At 48.5% G+C, this 23,996-nt stretch overlaps 3 protein-coding genes across 5 annotated transcripts in view; 2 read left to right on the top strand and 1 right to left on the bottom strand.

The window, feature by feature from the left end:
• Positions 1-1,497, top strand: part of SYN1 (synapsin I) — a 50,272-nt gene extending 48,775 nt beyond the window's left edge. Inside the window, exon 13 of one of the 3 annotated variants that reach the window (XM_050775603.1) lies at positions 464-1,497. In XM_050775603.1, the coding sequence (XP_050631560.1) occupies positions 464-491 (28 nt within the window). In that variant the 3' untranslated portion in view covers positions 492-1,497. Of the gene's footprint in view, positions 1-425 lie in introns of all 3 variants that reach the window. The other 2 variants (XM_050775602.1, XM_050775604.1) reach the window with 2 other exon arrangements.
• Positions 1-23,996, top strand: part of NDUFB11 (NADH:ubiquinone oxidoreductase subunit B11) — a 477,292-nt gene that overhangs the window by 66,216 nt on the left and 387,080 nt on the right. The gene's annotated exons all lie outside the window — the stretch shown is intronic.
• ARAF (A-Raf proto-oncogene, serine/threonine kinase) lies at positions 1,491-12,419 on the bottom strand. Its single transcript, XM_050775629.1, has 16 exons — positions 12,368-12,419; positions 10,579-10,733; positions 10,312-10,415; positions 8,423-8,525; positions 8,183-8,337; positions 7,972-8,070; positions 6,537-6,678; positions 6,406-6,433; positions 6,186-6,331; positions 5,885-6,087; positions 4,407-4,583; positions 4,268-4,314; positions 3,643-3,761; positions 3,276-3,407; positions 2,303-2,437; positions 1,491-2,072 (listed from the first exon to the last, which is right to left on the bottom strand). The coding sequence occupies exons 2-16, from the start codon at positions 10,672-10,674 to the stop codon at positions 1,938-1,940; spliced, it is 1,821 nt and encodes a 606-aa protein (XP_050631586.1). The 5' UTR covers positions 10,675-10,733; positions 12,368-12,419; the 3' UTR covers positions 1,491-1,937.

Below are 23,996 nucleotides of genomic sequence, written 5' to 3'. Positions count from 1 at the left end.
GCTGACTTGCCCAACAGCCTGTCCTTGGTCCAAGCCCTTCCTAGGCCCTCCTGGACACCTCACCCTTAGACTGGAAACCTCCCTGCTCATCTTCCCCTTTGTATCAAACTAGCCAAGAATTCAGAGAAGCTTCTGCCCAGGACTCTTCCCATGAATCCCACACTTCACCCTGGATCCAAGTCCTCCCAGCCTGTCCCAGATCTCGCCTCCCTGGCCCAGGACTCCACCCACTCCACCTGAGTCCTCCCAGCCTTGAGAACCTGTTAGGGTCCAGGCCCATGGTGGCGGGTGGGGAGGTCACAGGCACAGCCCCAGAATCAGAGGGGCAGGGCTGGGGCCGGGCCTGGGGTAACGTTGTGTTTCTCTCCCCTTCCTCCCCTTCCTCTTCCCCCTTCCTCCCACGCCTCCACCTTGTCTCTCTCTAGCAAATCCCAGTCTCTGACCAATGCCTTCAACCTTCCAGAGCCAGCCCCGCCCAGGCCCAGCCTTAGCCAGGACGAGGTGAAAGCTGAGACCATCCGCAGCCTGAGGAAGTCTTTCGCCAGCCTCTTCTCCGACTGATACCCCACACTGAGAACCCCAAAATCCCTGGGCAACCCTTCTCTGGGCCCTGAATCCATTTCTCACTTTTGGAGTCTCCACATCCCTTGAGAACCCATCTCCCGGTTCTCCAAGATTCCACCTCTCATTCCTCAAGATCCCTGAGTACCTTGAGAAACCTGACTCCTCCTGGCCCTAAATCCAGTTCTCACATGTGGAATCCCCAAGTCCTTTTAGAACCCCACTCCTGGTCACTTCAAGATCTACTTCTGTTTTAGGACCTCCAGATTCCTGAAGACCTCCGACCCTGGTTTCCCCAGAGGGCCTTTTCCTTCCTGGAAGTGCCCAAATACCAGGCAACCCATTGCAAAATCCCTTCCTGGAGCCCTGAAGTTCCTGGAAAACCCTATTTTTGGTCCCAAATCTCTCCAGCACACCTATTTCCCATCAGAATTTTCCAAATCCTCAAGAAACCCCTACTGTTGAGCCTCTTCCCATGGATCTTCCATCCCTCTGAAGATCCACATCTTCAAATGCCACCCAACACCAGCCCCCTCAACCTCATTCAATACCTTGGGAGCTCCTCCCACTTCCAGGACCCCTCGGTTCCCCCAGGGACTCCCTCCCCAGTTTCCTGCCTCTGACAGCTGTCTTTAAATATGCAAATTCCACTCATCTTCCCAGAATCCTTTGCACACGGAAGGCCAGTGGTCTTCGCTTCCCCACCTTTGCCGTGATGTCTGTGTCTGTGACTGACGTGGCCTCCTCTTGTGCCGTGCTTGGCATATGTGGTCCTCGTTCATCGTGCCGCCTGTGGTGATGCGTGCAGTGACGCTGTTTATGTGGTCCGCACCTCCCCCTGACCTCCACTCCTTGCCTGGACTCATCCCACCCCTCAGCGGCTCTGAACCCCAAGAGAAGAGTCGGGAAACAAAATAAACAAGCAAAGGCCCAGCAGAATTCTGTGCTTCTTGGTGAAGAAAGAGGGGAGTCCTTGAATGGCGGGGGAGACACAAAAGGGACCCCCCAAAATCCACATGGGGTGCTGGGAACCCCAAAATCCAGTGGAAGGCACATCGGGCACAAATTCCAGAGAGGTTCTGAGTGGAATCCCTGCCACAAATCCCAGCCATTGGAGATGGAGGAGCTCCCAAAATTTAGAAGTATCCCCAAAGCCAAGAGGAAACCAAATGATGGAGGAGGCAGGGGGCTCAGTCTTTGGGGGACTCCAATTCCAGAAGAACTGGAAAAGCACATGGGGACCCCCCTCATCTCCCAGGGTGGGGAATGGGGGATCCTGAGGCAGCATCAGGGCAGAGACGAACATTGATTGGCTGGTGGGCTAGGCTCCTTGGCGTGGAGGGCTGAGACTGGCCCCCCGGTGGCTTGGGCGGGGCCTAAGGCACAAGGCGGGCTGCGCTGAGTAGGCAGGCAGGCAACTCATCAGCCTGGGTGCGGTGCAAGGAGGGTTCCGAGGCACTCCGCTCAATCTTGGGGAGTGACCGTTGCAGCAGCTCAATTGTGGCCAGGATCTGAGGGCAGGTGGGGGTGAGGAGGGGTGTCCAGAGCCCTATGGGCATCCCAACAGCCCCAGGCCCCAGCCTCATGGGGAAACACACACACACACACACACACACAAACACACACACACACACACACACACACAACCTCTGAGCTTTCACATTCACATCTGCCTCCATCTCAGTCTTCCTCCATCCCAGAGTCACCCACCCAAGGTGTCCAGCCCTCCTACCCAGCCCACCTGGGGGAAGAGGGGCCGTTCCTCCCGCTGGAACTTGAGGCAGTCAGACAGCAGGCGCCGCATGGCCTTGGGGCAGTTGCTAGAGATTTTGCTGAGGTCCGGGGACAGATAGCCACGGCCCACCATAAAGATAATCTGGGGGCAGAGGGGGGCAGGAAAGGGGTGATCTGGGGTCAGGGGCTGGGAGGCCCAAGGAATTTTGTATTGAGGGGCTTGGGAGGTTTATTTTTAGCGAACTGGGGTACTGTCAGTATCGGGGCCCAGAGGATTCTCCATCGCTGAGGACTTGGGAGGATTCTCTGCTTTCAGAACAGAGGGATTCAAATTTGGGGTTCAGGATTGTAGGTATCTGGGGCTCAGAGGATTATAGGCCCACGAGTTTCTAGGAGGCTTAGGGACCTGGAAAGTACTGAGTCTCAGGGAAACATGGAGTTCTGGGTCTGGGGGAGCTTGTACTTCTGTGCGGGTCTGAGGCCTAGAGGGTTCTAGGTACCCCGGCCCTGAGGCCTGCTAGATACCTGAAGGCCTAGGTGACTGTGGGTGCCTGTGACTATTCCAGAAGCACAAAGGGGCTCTGTTTCTGGGGAGAAATGGGATGCTGGGAGAAATGAGATCTGGGGGATTTTGAGTACCCAGAGCAGAGGACTATAGGCGTCTAGGGATACAGAGGGCTTTGGGGTATGTGGGGGCCTTGGGGGATTCTAGGTATAGAGATTCGGGGTATTCTGGACTTCGAGGATTTTTGTCCCAGAGGGCTGTGGATGTGAGAAGAGGGAAGTTGGGGTAGGGGAGACCCAGAGAATTTATTGTAGGTGTCTGGAGCCCAAGGGATTCTGGGAGTCTTTATCCCACAAAATTTTAGGTTTCTGGGGAAAGGGTGGCATTCATCAGTGCAAAAAGGAGGGGATGTGGGGTATGGATGCCTGAGGGGATCCGTCAGCCCAGGGAACTGTGGGTAAGGTGTGGGGCTCACCTGGTCACGGCAGCCAATGTGGCTGTAAGGCAGTGAGCCAGTCATGAGCTCGTAGAGCACAACCCCGTAGGCATAGACATCTGACTGGAAGCTGTAGGGGTTCGGGTCCTGCATACGGATCACCTCAGCTGCCTACAACAGGCCAGACCAGGCAGGGGGACCACAGAGGTCAGCAAATGGCTGGTCCACAGTCCCAGATCCCACTGGCCACACAGCGTACAACTCAGAGCCACCCACATGAGGTGGGACGTGAGGAGTCCAGACACCCACACCTGGCACAGGCATCCCCGTTCCCACTCGGCCCCACACACCCCAATCCTGGAGCCTACATCCCCACGTACCCCACATCCAGCCTGGCCCAACTCACCATCCACAGCACAGAGCCTGAGGGCTGCTCCAAGGGCTGGGCCCCGCTCCATCGAGTCTTCACTGTGGCCAAGCCAAAGTCACCGATCTTCACCGTGAGCCCCTCATGTAGGAAGATGTCCGCCAGGGTCAAGGACCACTACAGGGACTCCTAATAGCCATGCCTCTCACCCTGCCTGGGAGGTTCCTATTGGTGCCCTTATACCACTCATCCCTCTGATCCTGACCAGGAGCCCCTTAATATCACACCAACTATCTAGAACCTTGACATGGGCAGGGAATGCCTGCTAGTGCCCCCCACACTCAGCCCCGCTGTTGACTCTGAACAGGAAGCCCCTCGGAGGGCACCAGAACTCACTATGCCTCTGATGCTGACCATAATGCCCTCCACAACTGTCACACATCAGACTCTAACCAGAGTTGCCAAGAACGGTACCTGAACCAGCCACACCTCTGACTTCAGACTAACAGGCTGCCATTAAAGCCCCCTGGCTGGCCACAGTTCTGCCACCTGGCAAGGAGCTCTGGGACACATGCCCCTCTTTTGTAATTCCCAGAACCCCCACAAGAGGCATCCTTCTAAGCCCTTGCGCCCACCCCCTCAACCCCAGTCCAGGGACAGATACTGTTAGACTTGAGATCTCGGTGGATGATGTTCTTGGCATGGAGGTAGCTGTGGGGGTGGAGGCAGGTGGTGGATTGGCTGGGGGTTACCTCATTTCCCCCACCCTTTCCCCCCACCCCTCCCCAGGCTGGGAGGCTCACTCCATGCCCTGGGCAGTCTGCCGGGCCACGTCGATGAGCTGGACCATGTCGAAGCGCGTGTCGGCCACATGCAGGTGATGGTAGAGGCTGGAGCCTTCACACCACTGTGTGATGATGGCGAATCCCGGCCGGGTCATGAAGCCCATAAACAGCAAGATGTTGACATGTCGCGTCTTCCTGCAGGCAGGGAGGGCAATGTCAGAGGTGGGGAGGAAAAATAGTGACTGTCACTTACTGTGACTTACTGTCACAACAGGAGTGGCACTGTTCTTTACCTTCTTCGGTCATTCATTTTCACCCTGTCTTTTGGGGCACTCAGGACCACAGCATTGCCAGATTTCATGAATTTGTGAGATGTGTTTACTGGGCTATGATTCTCTGCTGTGGGCTTATATGCGAAGCTTCCCCATCCGGAGCTTCCCCATCCGAGTCTCCCAACAAAAGCAGGAGGGAGGAATTGCTGCCCCTCCCCCTCCCTGCCTACAGCAGCATTTCTAATCATTAACATCCCCCACCCCTCTGACTCTGACCATTACCTGGGTCTGTGACCATCTCACAGATGAGAAGGTAGAATGCCAACCTTCCTCATTGATGTATCAATATAATATGGATAGATGCAGGATTAAAATACCGGTGATATGTGATGATTAGAGCCTGTTCAGCACCATGAGAAGCTTAGAGGTAAAGAGCTTGGAGTCTGGACTCATCTTCAAATCTAGGCCTCACCAGGTACTCACTGTACAACCTTGGGAAGGACATTTAACCTCTCTGGGCCTCAGGTTCCTCAACTGTAAAACTGATCATTGTATTAGCTACCTTATTCTCTGTAACATAATTGTGCCCATTTGACAGAGAGGAAAAGCCCATGCCGGCATCCCCCGGGTTGGTAGAAGCTATCCAGTACTACCTGTAGTATATAGGTATACAGTACTATACTACATAGTAACTATAGCAGCAAAAAGGAGACACCTGGCTTTCTTAGCATGACTAGATGAATACTGTATTGATTACATATTATAGCAATTATAAAAATTAAGCAATGATTAGATTATGGTGATGATAATATTGTTTAAATCAAGGCATTAGAATTAATGAATAACAAGAACCAACACTATAAATAGAACATTACCGTTGTAGTCCAAGCAGAGGGGAAGGAAAGATGCAAGCCTTCCTGGCAATGCGGTAACGAGAATGGTGGCCCACACCCAGACCCAGTTCGCAGCGGCAAATAAGAAGACCCACATTTTGGAGGCAGAGCCATTCATTAATAACCCAAACAACTGCATGATCACAGGTCCTCTAAACATACCCATTTCCCAGAGGGGAAAGGGACGCCCTTCAGAAAGAAACAACTTCTGATGATGGTTTAACAACACAAACACAGGTGATGTCCAGGAAGCACTCCAAGCATGGCCTCTTCCCAGAGAGGTGCCAAGGCCGGGCCTGCCACTCCCATCCACGCAAATGTGCCACCTCACCTGAGCACCTGCATCTCATTCTTGAAAGCTTGGGCCTGCTCAGCTGTGGGCTGGGACACCTTGAGCACCTTCACAGCCACATCGCCATGCCACCGCCCTCGAAACACGGTGCCAAACGAGCCCGTCCCGATCCTCTTCAGCAGCTGCACCTCACTGGGTGGTACTTCCCAGTAATAGCCTGAGTCCCGGTACCCCAGGTTCTTCTGTGGGCCAGATGGGTGGCATCTAAGAGGCCTGCCCACATCCCTCATCCCACATCACTCAGCCTTGGTGCTCCCAAAAGGATCGCCCTCAAGCATACCACTTTCTTCTTGTCATCGGCCAAGGACTTCCGCTCACGCTGCTCTGCTGGTGACTTGGAATGTGGGGACTTCCTCCCCGAGGACACGCTGGCTGGGCTGGGGCTCCCCCGGGGGGTTCCATCACCACCTCCTCTACTACTGGCAGCTGCAGTTGCAGAAAGGATATGAGTGGAGGCAAGTGGGGCAGCGGGGGTCAGGGTGCAGGCACGGGGGACTCACCATCAGTGCTGAAACTCTGGCCAGTGAGCTAGAAGAAGAGGGACAGGAGTCAAAAAGAGGGCATGGAGGCCAACAGGAATGGCTCTCCCCTCTGCCCAGTGGTCCCTGGTATTGTTCCCCACAGCACCAACCTGGATGAGGTTGGAGTCCATGGGGGCCGTGGTGCTGACCATATGGACGTTGGGAGTGGATGTGGAGCGGATGCGCTGCAGGGGGGCGTTGGCCGGGGCAGGGAAGGGGAAGTGCTCCGGGTCACAGTGCTGAGTGTGAGGCCTGCCAGGCGAAAGGCTGTGAAGTCACTGCCAGGAATCAGAGAACCAAGAAAGCCCCCACTCCACCCCCAGCCATAAACATGCATTTAGCTCACACAGAGCGAATGTCCACTGGCAGTACTATTATTCATTGCTTCAAGAAACATTTATTGAGTGCCTGCTGTGTGCCAGATACCATTCTAGGTGGTGGAGATAAAACTGTAAAACAAAATAACAGTTCTTGCCCTCGTGGGGCTGAAATAAAAAACAAATATATAATATGCCTGATGGTGATAGGTGCAATAAAGAAAAATAGTAAAGCAAAATAAGGAGACACAAAGTGTTCCTAGAAAGTGTCAGGAAAGGATTCTCTGAGAAGGAGGTGACATTGGAGTAAACTCCTACAGGCAGGATAGCAAGCCACACAGATAGTGGGGAAAGGGGAATGTACCATATTTTATAATTATATATTATAATTACATGTACTCTTCAAATGTTATATAATACATATCATCTATATTAAAATAGCAATGTTTTAAAGTATACATATTACCATATTCTATGTTATATATACATTATACACGATATATGCTAAACATATTGTAGTTACAAAAATATGTTAATGTTCCCTTCACTATCCTGAAATGAAACTCAAAGGTAATTAATGCATATACACTCATAATTTAAAATAATATAATACCCTAACTTTATTTTATGTATCATATAAACATGTATGATGTTCTACATTATATAACATTATGTAATACAACATGATACAATAACATAAATATACCATAAAATATGCACATTATAAAATATACATTAGAGCAATAATATATTTTAATATAGCTATAGTTTTGTATAATATTTAACATAAAGAAGCAATAAAAGGGAAGTAATTTATGATAAAATAATACATATTTCAAAATGGAAAGGCTTGAGTATGGTTATACTAGAAGAATTAGCAAAGTAGTTAGATGCTTATAAATATATTTATAATTAATAATAAAAATAACTGATTATTTACACTATACCAGATCCTGTTCTAGGCACTGAACATGTCTTAACTCATTTAATCCTCAGCAGAACCTTATATGGTAGAAAGTATCATTATCCCCTCTTTACAGATGAGAAAACTGAGGCCCAGAGAAATCAGATGACTTGCCCAAGGTCCCAGTTTCATGCCCTTACTCACACTTGTAGGTGCTCAATAAATGTTTGTCAAGTAAACAAATGAATAAAGTATGGCTTGTGGTCTACAAGAGTCCCCAGATCTTTTTCTCCCCCAGTAGCCCTTCAGCTAAGGCACCCCTACCTGGGACCCTGGGGGGTTAGCAACTCATTCAGGGGGCGGTTCGAGGGAGCCTCATGTTGTCTGGAGCCTCCGGACAAATCCTGGACACTGTGGTAGAACCTTGAGGGCATGAAGGGTATAAAGTAAGGGGACACAGGTCAGCTGTCTGTAAGGGCCTTGTGGCTGGGTCTCTGTGCTCCCCATCCCCCCACCCACCCCAGGCTGGGCTCACTGTTGGCGGTTGGTACTCATGTCAACACAGACTGTGGGGACCTTGGAGGAACAATGCTGGTGGAACTTGTAGCCACAGGTTTGGCAACGGAAGCCATGGAACAGAAACTTAAGGCAGAAGTCACAGAATGCCAGGCTGAAGAAGGTCTTCCGTACCTGATGCCGCAGAGCAGGGAAGTTTGAGACCTGGCCAAGGATACTCCCCACCATGATCCGCCCCCACCATCCACCCTGCACTCACAAAATTGTGCATGGTCAGCGGGACATCTTCAAGGACCTCGACAATGAGCTCCTCGCCATCCAGGGGAGCAATGGCTGTGTCCCAGGCAGTGACTGTCTTTCGTCTGCAGGGGGCATGGAAAGGAATGAGTGGGAGGGTGGGCAGGGGCCATGGTGAGGCAGGGAACCGCCACAAGTCCCTCCAAGCCTGCTACCCACAGGGTCATGTCTGGCAAGTTTAATTCTCATCATAGCAACTCTAGGAATTAGTCATTATCCTTGCCCCCACTTTACAGATGGGAAACAGGCTCAGAGGGATAAAATGACTGGCCCTGGGCCACAAGGGTAATGAGAGGCAGGACGGTGTGAAGAGTCCATGCTCTGAAACGGAAGGGGAGAAGCAAATGAAACTAAACAACTACATCTTAGAAGCGCTAAGCCAGCCCCCGAAAAGGGGGCTGAGGAGGCACTGAAACAACAAATAAAGTGCACTGTGTGAACTGCATAAAAAATTAAGGAACCCCACGAGAGAGGAATAAATAAGGTCAGCAAGACCCAACTCAGCAGACAAAGAATGGGGAAAATGAGGAAGAAGAGAGCTGATGAAGTCATGACATCGTGAAAGGACAAAATAGATGAAATCTGGGAGGAAGTGATGGACCAGGGTGAGGACTTGGGGGCCAGGGGAGAATGAGTTGGTTGACCTTACAGGCCAATGAACCAATGAAGTAACAAAACAAAAGATGGATGAACTCATAGATTACTTGAACTACAGTAGTCCTCCCTTATCTGTGGTTTCACTCTCCACGGTTTCAGTTACCTGTGGTCAACCGGGTGGGAAAGTATTAAATTGAAAATTGCAAAAATAAACAATTCATAAGTTTTAAATTGCGTGCATTCTGAGTAGCATGATGAAATCCTGCACCATCCCACCCAGGATGTGAATCATCCCTTTATCTAGAAGATTCACACTGTTTATGCTACCACCCATCACTTAGTAGCCTGCTCAGTTATCAAACAACTGACTCAATATCATAGTGGCTGTCTTCAAGTGATCGCCATTTTACTTAATAATGGCCCCAAAGCACAGGAGTAGTGTTGGTGGCAATTCGGACATGCCAAAGAGAAGCTGTAAAGTGCTTCCTTTAGGCAAAAAGGTAAAAGTTCTTGACTTGAAAGCAAAGAAAATCATATGCTGAGGTTGTTGAGATCTACTGTAAGAAAGAATCTTCCATCTTTTTTTTTTTTTTTGAGACAGAGTCTCGCTCAGTCGCCCAGGCTGGAGTGCAGTGGCGCGATCTCGGCTCACTGCAAGCTCCGCCTCCTGAGTTCTCGCCATTCTTCTGCCTCAGCCTCCCGAGTAGCTGGGACTACAGGCGCCCGCCACTACGCCCGGCTAATTTTTTTTTTTTGTATTTTTAGTAGAGACGGGGTTTCACCGTGTCGGCCTGGATGGTCTCGATCTCCTGACCTTGTGATCCACCCGTCTCGGCCTCCCAAAGTGCTGGGATTACAGGCGTGAGCCACCATGCCCGGCCGAATCTTCCATCTTTGGAACTGTGAAGAAGGAAAAATAAATTCATGCTAGTTTTGACGTCATACCTCATATTGCAAAAGCGATGGCCGGAGTGCATGATACATGCTTAGTTAAGACGGAAAAGGCATTACATTTATGGGTAGAAGACAAGAATAGAAACATGTTCCGGCTGATAGCAATTGGGTTCGGTGCTATCTGTGGTTTCAAGCATCCACTGGGGGTCTTGGAACACGTACCCTGCAGATAAGGGGAGACTAAAGACTAAGGGAAGACTAATGGAAGACTCTGTGATAAAGAACAGAAGGAATCAAATGACTGAGGAGGGGATGGGAGGTGGGGCACCCAGTGGGTGGGCGTGGGGCTGCCACACTCACCCCTTGATGAGTCGGTAGACCACACAGCAGTCCTGATTTAGACCCCGCACCTTCAGGGCCTTGTCTAGAGAGTCGTAGACACTCATGCCATCCCGGACAGTCACCTGTGTGTATGTGCAGATGTAGGGGTCCTCATTGCCCAACAGAGGCCACAGTTGATGTTCCCATCCTTTTGCAAAGGCCTCCCCCAACCGTTGTCACCCTTTTGATCCCAGAGTTACAACTGGGTCCATCCACAGCCCCTGCCATTTCGCTTCCATGACTCACCACCGTGCGTTGCTTGTTGGGCAGGTACACTTTGACGGTGCCCACTGCCCGGGACGGCTCGGCCCCATTGGCAGGGGGGCCCCGTGGTGGCTCCATGGAGCCTTAGATTTTGTCAAGATGGGCTGAGGTGGGGCTGGGCAGGTGCCATGGGGCTCCTACAAGAAGGCAGACAGAATTCAGAGGTCCAATAATGAGAGTCTGGAAGCAAAGTGGCAGGGGACAAAATAAAATTCAAAGTCCAGGCTCCTGTCGCCCCCTGCAGCCTAATTTTCACATGACAGCCCAAGAGATCCTGCTCACATCTGAAGTCCTTCTAGTTCCTCCTCTGCTCAGACCCTCCTGTTGCTTTTCTCACTCATGAGTGCCAAGGTCTCAGCTTCACTGCACAGGGTTGGGGGGGAGAGAAAAAGGAAGGGGGACAGAGCATACTGTCCTGGAGGGTACAGGAGCACAGAAGACTCTGTGCTGGGGACTAATGGGGAAGTCAATACACACTGCACTGAGCTGTCAGGTACATAAGAAGCACGAACAGAATGTCCTGGTTGTTTTTTTTTTTTCTTTGACAGAGTTTCGCTCTTGTTGCCCAGGTTGGAGTGCAATGGCACAGTCTCAGCTCACTGCAACCTCCACCTCCCAGGTTCAAACCATTCTCCCGCCTCAGCCTCCTTAGTAGCTGGAACTACAGGCGTGTGCCACCACGCCTGGCTAATTTTTTGTATTTTTAGTTGAGATGGGGTTTCACCATGTTGGCCAGGCTGGTCTCAAACTCCTGACCTCAGGTGATCCACCGCCTCAGCCTCCCAAAGTGTCCTGCCTTTTTAACAGAGAACGGGGGAAGTGCCAGATACTCTGGTGAGGGAGGAGTCACAGGCAGGGTGATGGGAAAGAGAGGATCATGAGATATTGCCCTTAGTGTGGGGAAGATGGAGGTTGCACCAAACATATCCTTAAAGGGCACTGTGGACATCCCTAAGCCCTGGGGTGTAATGTTGATGTTAGGACCACAGACACCGTGTTAGGTGGCTAATGGAAGTCCCAAGACTTTATGATGAGGAGTTCATGGGTGGGGGTCACTACATACTATGCGGAAGGGAGATGTAACAGGTGTCACTAGGGACTGTAATGGGGAGAAGGGTGGAAATGGAAATGACCAGACATCGAGCCAAACTGGGGAGGTAATGGTGGATCACCAGACACTGTCATAGCAAAAGGAGAAGGAAGGTATGGTGTTGCGGGGAGAAAAATGGAGGTAAAGAGGGAGCTCCAAAATTCTCCTTGACAACCAGTGAGGGGGTCACAGGCACATTACTGGTGTAAACTGAATGGGGGATCATGGAAGGCGGTTACAGAGGCGAGAATCCTGACATTCTCCCCCCCCCAGGGGGTCAGACACTGATCCAGAATAAGGAAACCGGGGAGTGAACCCCGTTTCCACACACTCCCCGCAGTTGGTAAGGAAAGGTCATTGGACACCTTAGGGGGTTTAAGACGGAATCCCGGCACCAGTCGGTAGGGTCCCGCCTACCAAAGGGCTTCCGGCTCTGCGCAGGCGCACCACCACTAGCAGCGGGCGAAACCATCACCCGCAGCCTTGCCCGCCTATTCCTGTTACCCACCCCACCCCCGCTGTCGACGATGGTCTCGCCCCGGGTCAAACCACTCCTCCGGTTCCGGGCGGGGGACGCCGGGGCCCGGGCGCAGCCATCCTGGAGCTGAGCTTTCGGTCCGGGCGCCCTGCCCGTGCCCGGCAGCCGCTCCAGAAACCGAGCCCTCCCGGGTCCGCCCTCACCTGTCACGCCGCTACAGCCACCGCCGCCTCCATCTTGGGCCTGTCTTCTTGTTTCCTCACAGAGTCCGCCTTCGCCGTCTCTCGGACTCTCGTTATTGGCTCTGCGGGACTCATCCTTCCACTCTTATTGGATCAAGGTCACGTCTGTCAAGGCAAGACCAACGGAATGTGAGTCGTGTTCCGGATTAGGAGGGGCAGCCTGAAACGTCAAGATCGGGGGCAAGCGCAAGTCCTGACTCGCGCAGGCGCAGTTGGGGCAAGACCTGCGTGCCTGGGGCTTTAACCTCAATAGTGGCATAGACGAATAAAGCAGGACTTTTTTTTTTTTTTTTTTTTTTTTTTTTTTTTTTTTTTTTTTTTGAGACGGAGTCTCACTCTGTCGCCCAGGCTGGAGTGCAGTGGCACAATCTCGGCTCACTGCAAGCTCCGCCTCCCGGGTTCACGCCATTCTCCTGCCTCAGCCTCCCGAGTAGCTGGGACTACAGGCGCCCGCCCCTGCGCCCGGCTAATTTTTTTTTTTTCTATTTTTAGTAGAGACGGGGTTTCACCATGGTCTCGATCTCCTGACCTTGTGATCCACCCGCCTCGGCCTCCCAAAGTGCTGGGATTACAGGCGTGAGCCACCGCGCCCGGCAGCAGGACTTTTTAAGGTCATTTGGGGCTGACCTTAGGGCTCTGGCATCTGGACGGAGAAATCCTTAAGTACCCTTTTTGGGCCAGTGCCCTAAGCACCCTTTTATTATTTTCCTGTGTCTCAGTTTTACCATCTTTGAAATGGGTTGGAATCAGAACAAATGATCGGCGATGTTCACCGGCTCTAGGAGACTGTAGTTCATAGCCTTTGAGGACAGCGGGTCTCTGGTGTGGTGGGGGTTGGGGGGCTGGCCCTAGGAGGGGCGGCCTTCTGTCTGGGAGGCTTCCTTTAGGAATGGGGTTGATTAGGATTTTGAAAAACTAGTCACAGGTGGCCAGGTGAAGAGGGAAGTGCGGTGAATGGAGCACGATGCCAGTCAATGTGTGGAGGTACTGTGGGGTAAACACAAATTTTTAAAAATCGAATTTTCCCTGGTGTCAAAAGAGAGAGACGTCTCTCTTAGAGCATTTCCTTTAGAAAACTTGTAACTGTAAAATTTTCTCTGTCCCTTTGAGATGTATGTAAGTCTTTTAAAATGCTAGATCTCTTGCCAGTTTTACAACCCCGGAATGTTTTTCTTAAGAGCCTCGTAGCCATCTCTTTGATGAAATGTAAACATCAATGAAAATAGCACCCCTGTCTTCCCGTCTTCATGGGAATTTGATCTGCGTGCCTGGCTTCAAGTTATTACCTGCTTGTCATAAAGATACGAGTTTTCGTTTTCCTTTGGATAAAGGCAATTAACTAACACAGATAGCCGCACCAATTACTAGGTGAATTTGGGATGAAGTATGTGTACCAAATGGTGCTGTCAAGTTTCTTACTTGAGCACAAGTTACTGTTTGAGAATATGTTTGTAATGGGCTGTATCTGCCTGTTACATAAACGGATGAGATTTCTTTTGTCTTTGAAACCTCTTTAGCCGATTGTTTGTGATGTGCATCACAGTCTGGTGTAGTGCTTATTCAGTAATAAAACTTTCCATTCTTGCCGGGTGTGGTGACTGATGCCTGTAATCCCAGAACTTTGGGGGGCCAAGGCAGGCGGATCACTTGAGGCCAGGAATTCGAGACCAGCCTGGCCAACATGGCGAAACCCCGTCTCTAGTAAAAATGCAAAAAAAAAAAAAAAATCAGTTGGGTAACTCAGCCTCTTGAGTAGCTGGGACCACAGGCGCCCACCACCATGCCCGGCTAATTTTTATAGTTTTAGTAGAGACAGGATTTCACTATGTTGGCCAGGCTGGTCTCAAACTCCTGACCTTAAGTGATCTGCCCACCTCGGCCTCCCAAAGTGCTGGGATTACAGGCTTGAGCCACCACACCTGGCCCCAACTCCACTTTTCTATTTGAATCTTCACCATTTAATGGCTAAATAAAATTTTTAGAGAGACAGAATCTCACTATGTTGCCCAGGTTGGTGTCAAGCTCCTGGTCTCGTTCTCCCAACACTCTAGGATTATAAGCGTGAGCCACCATGCCCAACTCCAATGACTAAAATTAAAAAGACTGACAATACTACGTATTGATGAGAATGTAGAGCAATTGGAACTTTCATACATTGCTATTGGGAGTGTAAAGTGGCACAAGCACTTTAGAAACAGTTTGGCAGTTTCATATAAAATTAAACATAGACCTGCCATGCAATTCAGCAATCTCACTCCTAGGTATTTACTCTAGAGAAATGAAAACACGTGTCCAATGGTGTGCTGGTAAATGTTTAACAACCAACTCTCCAGGAAGAAAATGGCTCTAATTTGTACTGTCCCCGTGGCTTATTTCAGGCTACTGATGTGACAGTCGCTGAACCAGATTTAAAAGAGATGCACAAAATCTGCTCTGGTGAGCCAGCTACAACATGCTACTATTGCAGTATATCTGCACAAAAACTTGTATGCAAATGTTCAGATTAGCTTTTTCATAATATCAAAAAACTGGAAACAGCCCAGGTGTCCAGAAACAGAACTGACAAAGAAATACAACAACGGGGTTATGGAATACTACTCAGCAATGAAAGGGAACAAATTACTGACATATAGGAAGAGCATAGATGAATCTCATAGACATGGGGCCAAATGAAAAAAGCCAGACACAAAGGAGAAATACTGTATTCCACCTGTATGAAATCTAAACCAGGCAAAACTAATCTATAGTGAAGGAAATCACATTAGATGTTGTTTTGAGGGAGAATGACTGGGAAGTACATTAAAGAACTTTTGCAGGTGATTGGAATGTTTTGTATGCATTTGTCAGAACTCATTGAACTCTATTTTTATTATTATCTTTTTTTATTTTTGAGACAGAGTCTGGCTTTGTCACCCAGACTGGAGTGAAGTGGCACAATCATGGCTCACTGCAGCCTTGACTTCCTGGGCTTAAGTAATTCTCCCATCTCGGCCTCCCAAGTAGCTGGGATTACAGGCACACACCACCACACTCAGTTAATTTTTAATATTTTCTGTAGAGATGGAGTCTCACTATGTTGCCCAGGCTGGTCTTGAATTCCTGGGCTCAAGTGATCCTCCCACCTCGGCCTCCCAAATTGCTGGGATTACAGGCATGAGCCACCTTGCCTGGCCTCATTGAACTCTATACTGAAAATGGATATATTTTGCTTTATGTGTAATATACCAGAGGAAGAACTGTGTGGCAAAAGAAAAAAAAAAGAAGGCCTCAAACATAATTCTAAACGTTTGTGTTTGTACAAATTCTTACTGGTTGGGGAAATTATTTTGAAAAAATTCTTTTTTTCTGAAATTAAATCCCTAGGCCCTGAATCTCCATCTCCCACTGCAGGAGTCCTGGCAACCACCTCAGTGCCAGTGGGGTCAGGAACAACTCCTGTTTGGAGCTCAGTGAGGGGCTTTGGGGAGGGGAATAGGGGAGTGCATTTTATATTTCAATTCACTTAAATTGTTTAAAAACTTTAATTCCTAGGCATTATTTGAAGACAGACTTCTGGCTCCATCGTTCAACGTTTATAAAAAGATGAGAAAAATGCCAGCAAAAGCTCGTTGCTTTCGCAGGATAGGGGGAAGGAGGGGAAGGGTAGGGGACACAGCCCACTCAAAGGCAATGCTTTCTCCCCCAAGAACTCATAGACTCACTTCACACCCATCTCAACTGGCACTTCAGCCAAGTACCTTACAGGTACCTGACACTTTAAAGCATGAAGGCCTTTAAAGTGATTTAGGTTTGGTTTGGTTTTGCGACAGGGTCTCGCTCTGTCACCCAGGCTGGAGTGCAGTGGTGCAATCACAGCTCACTGCAGCCTCGACCTCCTGGGCTCAAGCGATCCTCCCAGAAAGCTGGGACCACAGACGCATGTCACAGCGCCTGACCTTCTTGATTTTTTATCATTATCATCACCACCATATTTAAACCATTAGAAGTACCATGTATTAAAACAAAAATTAAAACCCAAACTAGCTGATTATAGTTCTCTGACATCCCCCTTGTAATTATCCATCTGGAAAAAAATGTAAAGCTATCAAAGTACTTGTTGATTTTTATTGTTGTTCATTTTAAAGTCTCAGAAACATGCCTGAAAATTTTTTTAAATCTCAAGTGTTCGCCGACTGCCGTTGTAGTGCTACTTTTATAGCTGAAGACATTAAGGTTCAGGCTGCCCTCACCGTAGGGGAAAAGGAGAGAGTGCTTCGTTAGATAAAAAGTGTTTAACAAGGGTGCGGCCATGGGCACCTCCTTAAGGAATCCCAGATCCACCCAGCAGTCCTGCCTGCCTGGAGACCTCCTCTAAAACGTGCCACTCTCATTTCCCAAAGCCGCCGACCTCGCCGGCCCCTGCTGCGGCCTGGAGAGCGCCATCTCTGGGACCCCATCCCACCGCCGCCCTCTCAGCTGTTCATTTCCGGGGAGATGACCATGCGTGCACATTTCTCTGAGGCCGGGAACACAGGTTTGACTCAGGGCCCTCAACCACCAGCTCCTCTCTGCCAACCCAGGGAGCCTCGATTCGCTTCAGGTCCCCCAACAGGCAGCGAGATCTGCCAATGGCAGTGCAGTGGAAGGCGGGCCTTGGGATACCCCAGGCATTGATAGGCTCTACTTCACCACGGAGCCACTGACAGACCAATAGCTATGAACAGGGGGTGGCCAATGGGAGGTGTGTGGGCCTGAGACCGGCTACAAACCAGGAACTTAATGTTGCTTTTAAATTAGTGATGAGGCAACAGTAATTGTTCTATCGAAATCCTTAATAAAAGTAGAATGTGGAAGTTTCCACTTCTGTACATTCCTGGAAGGGATTTTTAATATACAACCCTGGAGGGGAGAGGTGTAGGAAATTTACAACTAAGTGAATTTAACCATGACTTTTTAACTGTTCTTATTAAAAAGTCTTTCTTAGCAAAATTCATTGAGTAGTAATTTCAATGTGCTATCCCTATGAAAAACACACCATTTAACCGACAGAGTTCTTTTTTTGGAGACGGAGTCTCGCTCCGTTGCCCAGGCTGGAGTGCGGTGGCGAGATCTCTGCTCACTGCAACTTCCACCTCCCCGGTTCAAGCGATTCTCCTGCGCCAGCCTCCTGAGTAGCTGGGACTACAGGCGCCCGCCGCCACGTCCGGTTAATATTTTGTATTTTAGTAGAGACGGGGTTTCACCGTGTTGCCCAGGCTGGTCTTGAACTCCTGAGCTCAAGCAATACGCCTGCCTCGGCCTCACAAAGTGCTAGGATTACAGGCGTGAGCCACCACGCCTGGCTTGTTTAATTATTTTTTTTAAGTTCATTATATGTTATATAGGGTACCTCCATATTTTCATAAAATTAAACAAAAGTGCAGGCTGACTTTGGGAGGCCGAGGCGGGTGGATCACGAGGTCAGGAGATCAAGACTATCCTGGCTAACACAAGTGAAACCCCGTCTCTATTAAAAATACAAAAAAAGGCCGGGCGCGGTGGCTCAAGCCTGTAATCCCAGCACTTTGGGAGGCCGAGATGGGTGGATCACGAGGTCAGGAGATCGAGACCATCCTGGCTAACACGGTGAAACCCCGTCTCTACTAAAAAATACAAAAAAACTAGCCGGACGAGGTGGCGGGCGCCTGTAGTCCCAGCTACTCGGGAGGCTGAGGCAGGAGAATGCGTGAACTCGGGAGGCGGAGTTTGCAGTGAGCCAAGATAGCGCCATTGCACTCCAGCCTGGGTGACAGAGCGAGACTCCGTCAAAAAAAAAAAAAAAAAGTGCCGGCTGATATATTTTCCATTTCCAAACCCAAGGATCAGATGAGTGGAAAAACATGATTAAATCAAATAATAGTCGTATAATTTTATTATTAAAGATTTACTCTGATGAGGACATTCTGCTCTAAGTATGCTTATTTCTCAAATAGGAAAATAGTTAAGCAAAGAGATCAGTATGAACCCATAAACAAACACTGAGCAGTGCAGGCCACCTTTAAGATGCCATAGACAGTGACAGACACCTCTCTTCCTCCCTGGTAGCTCCCTTGGTAGGGACTGCAATTCAGTATGGTCAGCAATTATTTTTAAAGTGTAATTAATTAAACAAATAAAAAGCAATTTCCACCAAGCAAGTAATTCTGAAATGTCTACTTTTGGTTTCAATCAGAAATGCGCTTTGTAAAAATTTTCTCAAGGTTTACACATTTATTCTAAGCACATATACACTGACCCACCATGGGTTTCACCACCCATCGTAGGTGAAAAAAAAAAGTGTAATATCTGTCGGTTTACATCATCCATATTTAATAAATTTCGATTCAATTTATAAAATGATTGTAAACGAAATTTCGAATATACTCCAAATAATTTTCATTTTTTCTGGACAAGTGAACCACATGTTGTCTTTGCTGTGTCATTATTGATATAATATACATATGTAGTCCTCTCTGTATATAGTATAAAATAACTTGCAATAGTTTTTGTCACCCATGTAAATGTTGCCTACTATCATGTGGTATGAGAAAATCAATTCTGAAGTTACCCAGAATGCCTTAATACTTGACCACTTACCTAGTTAGAGTGTATGAATATCCTCAGGTCCTGCTATGTATTAATAATTGTGCGACCTTGGACAAGCTGTTTCTCCTCTTGGTGTCTCAGTTTCATCTGTAGTATTTTTTTTAACTTTAAGTCAACTGATTATATGCTTTAACATCTTTAGTATTTTCTAAAAGTATTTTCATCATAGGGTTCTTGTAAGATTCTGTGAACTAATCTGCATCAAACTTTACAGAATGCCTGATGCGTAGTGACTGTAGTACTTATTAGCTGTTCCTGTTATCACTGTCATCACCATTGAAACTATTAAAGTATCAAAGCAAATATCTATGTCCCTTGGCAGTACTTGTTGAATGACCCAAGTTCAAGGACACTGATAAGATTACACAAGAATAAACACTCCAAGAATCCAAAATGAAGGCTAGTTTCATTTCAGAAGGTTCAGTCACAACATTGACAGATGTTTCAGCAATCCTGGTGGCCTGCAGGTACCCAGGTCAGCCAGTGCTGGTCAGTAGTGTTTGTTATGGACTAAATTGTGTTTCCCCAAAAATTATATGTTGAAGCCTTAACCCCAGTGTGACTGTATTTTGAGATAGGGCCTTTAAAAGAGGAAATTAAGGTTAAATGAGTTCATAATAGTGGGGTCCTAATCCAATAGGATTGGTGTTCTTATAAGAAGAGGAAGGCTGGGTGTGGTGGCTCACCCCTGTAATCCCAGCACTATGGGAGGCCAAGACAGGAGAATCACTTGAACCTGGGAGGCAGAGGTTGCAGTGAGCCAAGATCGCGCTATTGCACTCCAGCCTGGTCGACAAGAGCAAAACTCAAAAAAAAAAAAAAAAGAAGAGGAAGAGGTGGGGTGGAATGACTCATGCCTGTAATCCCAGCACCTTAGGCAGCGAGGTGGGAGAACCACTTGAGGCCAGGAGTTGAAGACCAACCTGGGCAACATAGTGAGGTCCCATCTCTACAAAAAAAATTTTTTTTTAATTAGCTGGGCATTGGGGTGTGCACCTCTGGTCCCTGCTTCCCAGGAGGCTGAGGTGGGAGGATCACTTGAGCCCAACACTTTAAGGTTACAGTGAGCTATGATCGCACTACTGCACTTCAGCCTGGGTGACAGAGTGAGAACTTGAACCCCCGCCCCCCCCAATAAAAAAGAAGAGAAAGACACAGCAGGGGCACAAGTGCACAGAAAAAAAGGCCATGTGAGGACACAGCAAGAAGGTGGCCATCTGTAAGCCAAGGAGCAAGGGCTCAGGAGGAACAAAAACTGCTGACACCTTGATCTTGAACTTCCAGCTTTAGAATTAGAAGAAAATAAATTTCTGTTGTTTAAGCCATTCAGTCTGTGGTATTTAGTTATGGTAGCCCTAGCAAACTAATACAATGTTGTTCACATCAACTAAATCCTTGTCGACTTTTTTTTAGCTTACTTGCTCTATCAGCTTTTGAAAGAGGGGAATTGAAACCTATTTCTCCCTGCAATTCTGTTGGCTTTGCTTCATGTAATTTGAAGCTCTGTTTTAGGTACATAAGTGTCTTATTTTTTATTTTTATTTTTTTGAGACTGAGTCTCACTCTGTCACCCAGGCTGGAGTGCAGTGGCGTGATATTGGCTCACTGCAACCTCTGCCTCCTGGATTCAAGCGATTCTCCTGCCTCAGCCTCCCAAGTAGCTGGGACTACAGGTATGCACCACCACACCTGGCTAATTTTTGTATTTTTAGCACAGACGGGGTTTCACCATGTTGGCCAGGCTGGTCTCGAACTCCTGACCTCAGGTGATCCACCTATCTTGGCCTCCCAAAGTGCTGGGATTACAGGTGTGAGCCACCACGCCTGGCCAGGTACATAAGTGTTTAGCATTGTTATGTTCTCTTGATTAATTGACTGCTTTATCATTATGGAATGGCCTTCTTTTCCATATTTTTTTGCTCTGGAATCTAAATTGATATTTATATAGCTACCCCAGCTTTCTTCCCACTGGTGTTAATACAGTGTATTTTTCCCAATGGCACACACCTGTAGTCCCAGCTACTCAGGAGGCTGAGGTGGGAAGATCGATGGAGCCCAGGAGGTCAAGGCGGCAGTGGGTGTGATCATACCACTGTACTCCAGCCTGGGCAACAGAGCAAGACCCTGTCCCCACCCCCACGTTCCCATTGAGAAAAAAAAAAAGAACACAGAGAAATTAGTGTATCCTTTTGCCAAGTTTCCCCCATAATAACATATTGCAAAACTATAGTACAATATTATGACAAAAAAATTTCTTCGATTCAAGAAGTCTACCAGGTTTTACCTCAATTCCTCCTCCCTGTGCTATGGCCTGGAAACTCTATCCCTTATCACAGCAGTGAGCTGGGACAGTCATAGGGCTCACCTTGTTTATTTCCCATTTCTCAGGGGCCACTGTCCTTCATTGCCTGATATCCAGTGTCTTTAAAACCTTTGTTTCACTTATATAGTCTGGGATTTTTTGGCTGTTTCAGATGGGAAGTTACATTTGGTCCCTGTTACTTGATTTTGGCTAGAAGCAGAAGTGCCTGTTCCTTTTCTTAATGACTGCACAATCCGCAAAACCAATACCTTGGGTGCTTTTCTCAAAGTAATGATATAATTCTGGCCAAAGTTTCTTTCTTTCTTTTTTGAGACAGGGTCTTACTCTGGTCACCCAGACTGGAGGGCAGTGGCACGATCATGGCTTGCTGCAGCCTCAAACTTCTGGGCTCAAGTGACCCTCCCACCTCAGCCTCCTGAGTAGCTGGGATTACAAGGCACGTGCCACCCCCCACCACGATTACTTTTTTTTTTTTGGTAGAGACAGGGTCTCCCTATGTTGCCCAGGCTGATCTCAAACTCCTGGGCTCAAGTGATCCTCCTACCTCAGCCTCCCAAAAAGTGTTGGGATTATAGGCGTGAGCCATTGCATCTGGCCTCAAAGCCTCTTTTTTTTTTTTTTTTTTTTTTTTTTTGACACGGAGTCTTGCTCTGTCGGCCAGGCTGGAGTGCAGTGGTGCGATCTTGGCTCACTGCGACCTCTATCTCCTGCGCAGCTGGGACTATAGGTGCGTGCCACCAGGCCCGGATAATTTTTGTATTTTTAGTAAAGATGAGACGGAGTCTTGCTCTGTCACCCAGGCTAGAGTGCAGTGGCATGATCTCAGCTCACTGCAACCTCTGCCTCCTGGGTTCAAGCGATTCTCCTGCCTCAGCCTCCCAAGTAGCTGAGATTACAGGCCCTCAACACCACATATGGCTAATTTTGTATTTTTAGTAGAGATGGGGTTTCACCCTGTTGGCCAGGCTGGCCTCGAACTCCTGACCACAAGTGATCCACCCGCCTTGGCCTTCCAAAGTGCTGGGAGTTTGGTTTCTCTAACCAGCCGGCTCTGCGATGGAGTTGAGCGCACAGACTGTTTACTAGCGAGCATTCTTGCTATCAATGCATGTGAAAGGAAGCGGAAGAGGTAGGATTGGACAGAGGGACCATACAGCTATGATACAGTCCCTAGCACAGCCTTGGATGATCCTTCAGGAAAGCTCTGGAGCTAGGTCCATCAGAGATTTCTTGAGCTGGCTGAAGGTGACCAGGCCTTCATATCCCCTCATTGATCAGTTATGGATGTAGGCTGCCCTGGGAAGGGTATGCCCTTGCACAAGGAGGCTTTCTGCAGCTAAGGCCACTCCTGAAGGGGCTGGCAACTGAGAGCTATCTGCTCACAGCACTGCCAGTGCTGGGAAAACAAGCCCCTGCTTGAAGTGGGATCCAAGAGGCACATCAGAGTGTCTACCTCAGGTAGGTTGGTCTTAATTGACACCTGAGGACAAGTCATTCTAATTGGGAGTTCCTAACCTTGGACAGTGAGCTAACATTTGATCAGAAAGGTCTCACTGTAGGCTGGGCGCAGTGGCTCATGCCTGTAATCCCAGCACTTTGGGAGGCCCAGGCGAGTGGATCATTTGAGGCCGGGAGTTCGAGACCAGCCTGGCCAACATGGTAAAACCCCGTCTCTACTAAAAATACAAAAATTAGCCAGGCATGGTGGCTCATGCTTGTAATCCCGGCTACTCGAGAGGCTGAGGCAGGAGAATCACTGGAACCCGGGAGGCGGAGGTTGCAGTGACTCAAGATCATGCCACTGCACTCCAGCCTATGTGACAGAGTGAGACTCAGTCTCAAAAAAAAAAGAAAGGTCTCACTGTGGAAGGCTACTAATGGTTGTTGATCTACCATGCAACACTGGAGGCTTTGATAATTTGTAAAATGAGCATTTTAAATGTCTTTTCATTTGCAACATTAGTGCTTGTTATTAGCTTGTGGATGTTAGAAATGGGCTCCCACAGGTCAAATGACTGGGGTTTAAGATCTGTGCACCAACTAAAATATTTAGAGAAATCCTGCACGGGCATGACCCACATAGTAAAGAGATGCCTCCTTAGGCTTGGTTGGACATGTGTTTGCATCTCTGGCTGACAGAGAGTGTGTATCTTTAAAGTTAATAGATATCGCCAAGCTGTTTCCAATGACAATACACCTATTGACAGTTCCATCAGACTTTTACATGTTTGGCAATCTTTTTTTTTTTTTTTTTTTTGAGATGGAGTCTGGCTCTGTTGCCAAGCTGGAGTGCAGTGGTGCGATCTTGGCTCACTGCAACCTCTGACTCCCTAGTTCACCTGCCTCAGCCTCCTGAGTAGCTGGGATTACAGGCACGTGCCACCACGCCCAGCAAATTTTTGTATTTTTAGTAGAGATGGGGTTTTACTATGTTGGCCGAGATGGTCTCAATCTCCTGACCTCTTGATCCACCCGCCTCGGCCTCCCAAAGTGCTAGGATTACAGGCGTGAGCCACCCGCTCCCAATCATGTTTGACAATCTTATTGTGGTTTTAATGTGCAATTTCCTTGTTTCTAATGAGACAGAGCCCTTTTTCACATGTTTAGATGTCATCTGAACTTCCTTCATTGTGAGTTGCCGATAGTTATTCTTTTCCATTGCGT

Source organism: Macaca thibetana, chromosome X, assembly GCF_024542745.1.
Source record: "Macaca thibetana thibetana isolate TM-01 chromosome X, ASM2454274v1, whole genome shotgun sequence".
Lineage (NCBI taxonomy): Eukaryota > Metazoa > Chordata > Mammalia > Primates > Cercopithecidae > Macaca > Macaca thibetana.
The sequence above is the reverse complement of the archived record's forward strand: the minus strand, read 5'-3'. Positions and strand labels throughout refer to the sequence as shown.